The 8,927-nt window shown below is 55.3% G+C and overlaps 1 protein-coding gene across 1 annotated transcript; it reads left to right on the top strand.

Annotated features, from left to right (window-relative positions):
- Positions 1-3,433: 3,433 nt before the first annotated feature.
- On the top strand, positions 3,434-8,675 carry ZNF853 (zinc finger protein 853; the record flags this gene model as incomplete). The annotated part of the gene is made up of 3 exons (XM_080940695.1): positions 3,434-3,547; positions 6,196-6,947; positions 7,248-8,675. The coding sequence occupies exons 1-3, from the start codon at positions 3,463-3,465 to the stop codon at positions 8,673-8,675; spliced, it is 2,265 nt and encodes a 754-aa protein (XP_080796821.1). The 5' UTR covers positions 3,434-3,462.
- Between the last annotated feature and the right edge of the window lie 252 nt (positions 8,676-8,927).

Below are 8,927 nucleotides of genomic sequence, written 5' to 3'. Positions count from 1 at the left end.
AGATTTCTAATCAGTTCGGCTGGGTGTGAGGCTGAGATGAGAGGAAGATGTGGGTGGAGCTGCCAAGAGAAGTCACGGCTTCACCAACACAAACAGAAAAGAAAATACGGAGGAACAGCGTCAGAGTGGTTAGAACAGACACACTCACTGGAAGATTCCTGGGCTGAGCCCCAAAGAAAAGTGTAACCATGGGAACAGCAAACATACATGCATCCAAAGTTGCAACAAAACTGAAACCATCAGAATGGGCGCAGACTAGACAGGTTAGGGGCGCAGTCCTAATGAGACCAGTTCCAGGGTCCCCAGTCTACCCAGACTCCTAGCCAACTGGTTACAAAGTCAGGATTTCCCATGGCCCGCTCAGGTTTGCTGTGCACTAGATGGACACACAGAATTCTGGAAAGCACTGTTTTGGTCAGTGTGGGAGATCAAACCCGGCTCTGGGATGGCTTGGCAAGCATGAACTCACTTAAGCTATATTCCTCTTAACTCACTCACATCGAAGCCAGGCACAGCGGCGTAGGCCTGTACTCACATGCTTTAGAGACAGAGATGGCTGATCCCTGGAGGTTAGTGACTAGCCTGTTTAGCTAATCAGTGAGAGATCTAGGTCAAAACATAAGGTGGAGATGGGCTTGGTGCTGCCCCCTTGTGGTCATCAAGGCATCTGCATGTGAATATCCACATACACACAGGCACACAAATAAATACACATCACTTTTTTTTTTTAAACGGTGGAAAATACCCAGTATTGACATATGGCGTCTACATGTATACATGCACACTCACGCACACAGAGCTACATACGCACACAGCCAAAAAACCAATAAGAACCACGGATGGGAAATGCCCATAGGGAAATAATTGCTTCCCAAAGACATTTTGTATGTGGAAATTATACAAAGGTAAACAGTGGCTTCCAGAAATACCACCACCTCCTGCCGAAGGGACAGGGTGGGGCTGACTAAGGGTCCGCCAGCACAAGTGTCCTGTGCTGCCTCCAGACAGAAGATAAAAGGTGACCCTCTGCACCCATTCCCCTCGGAGGCGGGCTGCTAGTCTACAAGTCTGGCATCCACCGTTCAGGCCTTTCAGTCCAGGCTGGGGGGTTGGGGGGAACAGGAATAGTGTGAGTTGGAGATTATACTGCAGTCAGGGAGACAGGAAGAAGACTGGGGCTGTGATCCCAGGAAGGGCTCTTGTCCCCCTTTTGAGGACATCTCCACTCCATAGAGGGCAGCTCTGTTTTTGCCAGATCTGAGTTTTTCGGGGGGGGGGGGGGAATTAACTAATTTATTTCTGAGACGGTGTCCCATGTAGTCCAGGCTAGCCTCAGACTTGCTCCGTAGCCAGGGATGACCTGCTGGACTCCTGATCCTTCTGCTGAATTCTGGAATGACAGGCACATACCACGGTGGGTGTCACGGGCTACCCGAGCCCCGCCTCTTTTCTACAGAACTGGAGCAATGCTTCTTAGGTGAGTTCCCCAGAAGTCTGAGGTCAGCCAGAAAAGCTGAGTGAGGGGAAATACAGATGGTCAGCTCAAGCCTCTTGGGAAAGAAACACACCCCAATTCCTAGTCTTACCCCTACCCCAGGCAGGAAGCAACTTGTTATGTCAACAAACAAACAGGGCAAAGCCACTGGAGCTGCCAAGGTTCAGAACCGCTGGGAGAGGGCCGCTCCACTCCCCTCCTCTGAGAGGCTGGAAGCTCAATGAGGGTGGGTCTCTGGCTACTGGAGAGAGCAAGAACCCAAAGAGATACCAGCAAGTCCCTCAGTCTCTGAGGGTGGCCCTGATGGAGCTGGCACAGTCTCTACCGGTCTATCTCTGCCAACTTGGTCTATCTCTACCAACTCAAGAGTCTGGGTTGGCTGTTCTGAACCTGCTAGATCAGGAAGGGGCCTCCCCATTAACTGATTAGTACGTGCTAATTAGCCCCAATTTGTACCCTCAGTCAAGGAAAGAGCGTCCTGAAGCTACTACACCTATGCTTCGGAGGATATGGGAGTGTTGGCTGGAAACCCCTTCCTCTTCCATCCATGCAGCCCCAGTGACAGTTGCCAACCGTGGCGCACGGACACGGCGCACCGCACCAAGCGATGCGTTGCGGCGTGCGCTGCGCCCAGCATCGGCGGACCCTGGGACTCACGCAGGGCCGACCATCCTGTCCCCATCCCCACCCACACCTCCCCCCCGGGGGGGCCCTGGTGAGTGGCCGGGCCGGTAAGGGTTAAGCCCACAGAGCTGGCGGCGCGGCCTAGAGAGGCGGCGGCAACCGGCAACCGTGGCTAAGGCGAAGGAAGGCAGCGGCCACGGTGGTGGCGGCGGGGGCCCGGGCGCGGGGGCGCGGCGGGCGGCAAGGGCGGGGGACAGGATGCGGATGCCGGGGGGACTTCCTGTGCCGGCCCCCCAGCGCCCCCGCCCCGGCCCGGCCGCTTCCCGCACGGACGCACAGCACCAGAGGGCGGGCGAGCGAGGGGGACCCGGCCGACCGCGGCCCCCGCCCCCCGGGCACCTGTGGCAGGTTATCGTCCCGGACCCTTGTCACCCGGTTCCCACCGAGCCAACCTAGGGCCCTAGTTTGGGCCCTGCTGCGTGCCATGGACCACCCGGACCAACCCTGATCCCTGCTCTGGATTTGGAGCCCTGCCTCCCTTCCCTGTCCCTACATGAGAGAGTCTTCACCAACTTCTGCCTGGGAACTCCACTCTGCACCTTGTCTTGGCCCAGGGCGACCTCGGCAGCTCTGACAGCGAAGACCCTGCAGGGTGCCCGTAAAGGGTTCTCCCGGGGGTGGTCAGAGTCTCCGTGGCTCATTCTAGATGGAAGTCCCTCCGGAAGGAGCTAGCTGAACAGCCGTGGCCTTCACCTTGTAGCCACTGGTGACCACACCTCCCCTAGCGCAGAGGCTGCCAGCAGCGGCGGCGGCGGCGGGAAATGCAGTTCCAGGTGAGGCCTGGCGGGAGACCCTTGCAGGCTCGCAGAGGCGCTTCTCTAAGGAGGGCTTCTAAAGCTAGAGGGAGCCGTAGTCACCTGGCATGGGGGAGTGGGGACTCCCGAATGTGCAAACCACTTCTTAAGAATGGACTTAGGACAGGAGCACAGGCCTGCAGAAGGCTCTGGACACCTACCTTCCCAGGGACCTTAGGTGACACTTGACCTATGTGGCCTTTGAAGCCTGGGGGATGGTCACGTTTTGTAAGGGGACCGGAGCTGTGTCCGTGGGTACCCTCAGGCATGCCATAAGCTTCCCAGCCTTGGGAGAGATTAGTTCCCACAGTCAGGGGCAAGAGGGGCCAGTGGTCAGCAGAGGTGAATCCCCATGTACACCCATCAAATAACAGCTCTGGCTATTCTGTGTAGGAATGGGGTCCAGCCACCCCTCCGCCACCCTTCTGAACAGCTTCCTTTGTTCCTCTTAGCACAGCCGGCTCCGGGAGACCTGGTGTGACCGCCAGGATGCAGCTGGGCCCAGCAACCCAGACTTTCGTGTTGGAGCTTCGCTGTCTTGAGGATGGGGGTCCAGGGCCTGACACCCTCTCAGGTGAGGGTTGGGGTGTGGAGGCAGTGGGGTCCCCACAGTTCAGACCACCACAGAGGGACCCCAAGTGTGACCAGCACACTCACCCCTGCTGACCCCAGCTACCTTGAAACTAGTCTTAGGACCTGTTGAGATGTCAAGCTGATGTCTCGCTAGGGAAAGACGCCTTGACAGATTCAGTAGCCTCAGCCCTGAACCCCACGCCTGGGCTGGTTCTAACCTGCTTTTCCCAGGTGTCCCCTGCCACCTGGGGTTAGAGGGGTTTTCCTCTGTCTCTAATGCCTCGGACACTGGCTGAATGGCTCCTTTCCTGTCCTCACCTCTATCCTGGTCTCATTTCCTCAACATCTGTTCCCATCTCCTCCCTCCACCTGCCACCAGAGGCTCCCAGGGTGTGGAACTTCCCAGTCCCCTCTCTGAGACCCATGCAGGGGTGGGCAGCCTTTAAGGGTGGACAAGAGTCAGTTTTCACATTCTGTGCCTTGAAGGTGACAAGTGACAGTGTGGGGGCAGGCCTGAATAGAGTTGAGAGGACCAGGAAGAGCTGTCAGGGGACAGGTGACTGGAATCCCAGAACTTGGGCGGCTCAGGCAAGAGGGTCAGAGTTTGACAGTTTGACCCATATAGTGAGCTCCGGGATAGGACTATATACAATGAGACAATATTACACACTGAGTGAGAGAGAGAGAGACAGAGAGAGAGACAGAGAGAGAGAGAGAGACAGAGAGAGAGAGACAGAGAGAGAGAGAGGAAGAGAGAGAGAGAGAGAGACAGAGAGAGAGAGGGAGAGAGAGAGACAGAGAGAGAGAGACAGAAAGAGAGAGACAGAGAGAGAGACAGAGAGACAGAGAGACAGAGAGAGAGTAAGAGAGAGAGAGAGAGACAGAGACAGAGAGAGGGAGAGAGAGAGAGACAGAGAGACAGAGAGACAGAGAGGGAGAATATCAGGAAAATTAGAATAAAATTAATTGAGGCCCTATGAATTGAACAAAGACTCTTTCTGCTTATAAATTTAACTCTAGCAGGCATACACTTCAGGTGACATCTAACTACATAGTCAATAAAATGCTTCTGTGGAAACTGCTGTCCCCGGAAGTCAGAGTGACCACGTGACCAAGCTAGAAATGAGGAGATTCACACCGAGGTGAGGTCTGTCCCTGCAGAGGAGGCACGAGGAAGGAGTGCGTGAGAGGTGCTGGTCTTGCTCTAGGGACAGTCCCATAGCTGTCTTCAACTACGACCCAACACCCAGCTGCCCTGTAGAAGTGTCTCTGAAAAAACAGTGTGCAGCAGGGGCGGCTCAGTGGGGAGAGCGTTGGCCCTGCAAGCTCAAGGTCAAGAGTTTGTAGAATCCAAGTGGAAGCATAGTTGTTCATGTCTGTGATCAGAACGCTTCCGCTGTGAGACGGGAGGCAGAGGCAGGAGGATCCTTGGAGACTCCAGGGCCAGCTAGCTTGGCTGGCCTGTGCGGTGGCAGAGGAGAGACCCTGCCTCAAAATGGAAGGTCAGGTCCAACGCCCAAGGTTGTCCTCTGACCGCTAAAGGTGTTCCCATGAGCACATGCATGAACAAACACACATGCACATATACACAAGACACACTGCTTTTAAAAATAAATTCAACAACGGTGATTAGAAAGTTTGTTTTTGTAAAATATAATTACGTGCAACTATCTGTGTGGGGGGGTATGTGTGATGTGCATATGTGTATTCATGTTTCTTGTCCGCATTTGGGTGCTCATACGCGTGGGTGTGTATGGACTTTCGTGCACATGCATTTGGAGGCCCCAGATTGATGTTGAGTCCAACTTGATCATTTCCCGCCTTATTCAATGGGCCAGGGTCTCTGAATTAAGCTCAAAGCTCGCCTATATGGCTAGTCCTTCCAACCAGCTTCCTCCAGAGATCTCTCCTCTCCACCCTCTGAGACTGGAGTCACAGGTGAGTTGCTGTGCCTGACTTTTCGGTTAACTTCTGAAGTACAGACTCCCTGCCTGACCCCTGGCTTCCCTGATACTTCATGGTTTCTAGAAATGACTTGCAAGACCTTTATAGAACTGGCTCATTATTCACAGACAAGGCGAATTTCACTTAGTTAAAGTGTGGCCATTGTCTGATGGTGGTGGCACGCACCTTTAATCCCAGCACTCGGGAGGCAGAGGCAGGCACATCTCTGTGAGTTCAAGGCCAGCCTGGTCTATGGAGCTAATCATAGGACAGCTATAGCTACAAAGAAATCCTTTCTCAAAAAACTAGATAGATAGATAGGTAGGTAGATAGGTAGGTAGATAGGTAGGTAGATAGACAGACAGACAGACAGACAGACAGTGTAATTGTAAATAAATGGGTTCAGAACTCAGCCAACAGAATAGCTGGTCTCCCTACACAGGGAGAAAGAGATGGACACATTTCAGGGAATGATGTCAGGAACCCCAAGAGCTAAGCATGGGACTTGTTTAAAGGGTGCTCAGTGGGAGTCTAAATGGGGTAGCCAGGGGGACTCTGGGAATGTTTGTCCTGTCACTTGCTCTCACATTTTTGAGTCCCTACTCAGAGCCCCTTCAAGTATCCTGAGTACATCCTTTTGGGGGTCTGGACCAGATCGCTGCCTATCAATTCTTCTGTCCTGGCTTCCTGCCATTTCCACTACAGGTGGCAGTGGTGGGAATGAAAGCCAGGAGGAAGAAGAGGTTCAGAAGGGGAGCAGCCATCCACAGCAGCCAGTGCTCCCATTCTCAGTCGGGGCCATTAACTATATTGAGCCAGAGCAGCAGGAACCACAGGACTTGCGAGTGCACCAGGTCAAGCATCGTTCAGAACTGGAACAACAGCACAGGCACAAGCTGTTGCAAAAGCAACAGTCTCAGCACCAGCTGTTAGGGTCCCAGCCAGAACTGCAACAGCAGCAGGATGGGCAACAGCGGCTGTCTCCGCCACAGCAAGAACAACAGGAAAGCTGGTCCATGCAGCAGCCAAAACCACAGCTGCAGGTGGTGCAGCTGCAGAGACTTGGACAAGAGCAGCATGCATTGCTGCTGCAGCACCAGACTATGCACCTTCCAAACCAAGCACAACAGCTGTTTCAACAGCAGCAGGAACAGCTGCAACAGCAGCTTCTCATGCAGCAGCAAGTACTTGAACTTGCACCGCAGCAGCAAGTGCTGCTACTGCAGCAGCTGGTACAGGAACAACTGCCATTGCAGCAGCCAGTACAAGAGCAACAACAGGCACAGCACCAGCAGCTTCTCCAACAAGAACAACTATTGCAATATCAGAGGCAATTGCTGCTGCAGCATGTGCAAGATCAAGCACTGCAGTTACAGCAAGTGCAAGAACAACAGCTGCTCCAACAGCACCAACTGTTGCAGCAGCAGGGACAGTTGCAACAGCAACACTTGCAGCAGGTATTGTTGCTACAGCCACAGGGACAGCTACAGCAGCAGCTATTGCTGCAGCAGCAACAAGCACAGTTGCAGCAGCATCTATTGCAGCAGCAACAGGCACAACTGCAACATCAACTATTGCTGCAGCAGGAGCAGCTGCAGCAGCAACAGTTGTTGCAACAGCAGCAGGAGCAGCTGCAGCAGCAACAGTTGTTGCAACAGCAGCAGGAACAGCTGCAGCAGCAACAGTTGTTGCAACAGCAGCAGGAGCAACTGCAGCAACAACAGTTGTTGCAACAGCAGAAGGAGCAGCTGCAGCAGCAACAGTTGTTGCAACAGCAGCAGGAGCAGCAGCAGCAGCAACAGTTGTTGCAACAGCAGCAGGAGCAGCTGCAGCAGCAACAGTTGTTGCAACAGCAGCAGGAGCAACTGCAGCAACAACAGTTGTTGCAACAGCAGAAGGAGCAGCTGCAGCAACAGTTGTTGCAACAGCAGCAGGAGCAACTGCAGCAGCAACAGTTGTTGCAACAGCAGAAGGAACAGCTGCATCAGCAACAGTTGTTGCAACAGCAGAAGGAACAGCTGCAGCAGCAACAGCAGCTGCAGCCTCCTCCACTGGAGCCAGAGGAGGAAGAGGAAGTGGAACTGGAACTCATGCCAGTGGATGTCGGGTCTAAGCAGGAGCTGGAGCAGCAGCGGCAGGAACTGGAGAAGCAGCAGCGGCAGGAACTGGAGAAGCAGCAAGAGCTGGAGAGGCAGCAGGAACAGCGGCAGCTGCAGCTGAAATTGCAGGAGCAGTTGCGTCAGATGGAGCAGCACCTGGAGCAGCAGCAGCAGCTGGAGCAGCAGCAGCAGCAGCTGGAGCAGCAGCAGCAGCAGCTGGAGCAGCAGCAGCAGCTGGAGCAGCAGCAGCAGCAGCTGGAGCAGCAGCAGCAGCAGCTGGAGCAACAGGAGGTGCACCTGGAGCTGACCCCGGTGGAGCTAGGCGCCCAGCCGCAGGAGGTGCAGTTGGAGCTGACCTCTGTGCAGCCAGAGCTGCAGCTGGAGCTGGTTCCTGCTTCGGGAGGTGCAGCACCGGCTCCAGCCACCGTCGTGGTGGCCCCTCCAGGTTATGTGGTGCTGCAAGAGCTCATGGTGCTGCCCGCTGTGGCCAAACCCACTGTGGTGGCCATCCCGGGCCCCGCGGGGAGTGCGGCTCTGACTCCCGCCAGACAAAGGAGGAAGCGGCGAGCCCGGGACAGGCCAACCATCTGTGGGGAGTGTGGCAAGAGTTTCAGCCGCAGCACGGATCTGGTGCGACACCAGGCTACTCACACTGGGGAGAGGCCGTATCTCTGCAGCGAGTGCGGAAAGAGCTTCTCGCAGCATTCCAACCTGGTGACCCACCAGCGCATCCACACCGGAGAGAAGCCCTACGCCTGCACCCACTGCTCCAAGCGCTTCAGCGAGAGCTCCGCACTGGTGCAGCATCAGCGAACCCACACCGGAGAGCGGCCCTTCGTCTGCGGCGACTGCGGCAAGCGCTTCAGTGTCTCCTCCAACCTGCTGCGCCACCGCCGCACCCACTCGGGTGAGCGGCCTTTCGAGTGTCAGGACTGCGGCGAGCGCTTCCGGCACAAGGTGCAGATCCGCAGGCACGAGCGCCAGCTGCACGGGACAGGACGCTCCCGAAGCCTGGGCCTCCCGCGGTCCTCCAGGACTGTGCCTTCCACAAGGTCCCAGCAGACCTCTGCATCTGGGAAGCACTGAGAGGTGTTAGAGCCATTCACACACACCCCGACCCTAGTTCCTGGCCTTAACCCCAGGCTGAGGACTTTCTGGGTATCTTGAGTTATCCTTAGGAAGGGAAGACTTTCATGTTTTCCCAGACCCCCTCCCCTGCAAGCACCAAGTTCACAGATTTACCCTCCCACCAAAACCATCTCCAGGTGAGGGAGAGAGACTGTCCAACTTGGTCCTTTCCTGGGAAAATAGGGCTGAGAACTGTTTGCTTCATGGCAA

This window comes from Micromys minutus (assembly GCF_963924665.1).
Source record: "Micromys minutus genome assembly, chromosome: 29".
NCBI lineage: Eukaryota > Metazoa > Chordata > Mammalia > Rodentia > Muridae > Micromys > Micromys minutus.
The sequence above is the reverse complement of the archived record's forward strand: the minus strand, read 5'-3'. Positions and strand labels throughout refer to the sequence as shown.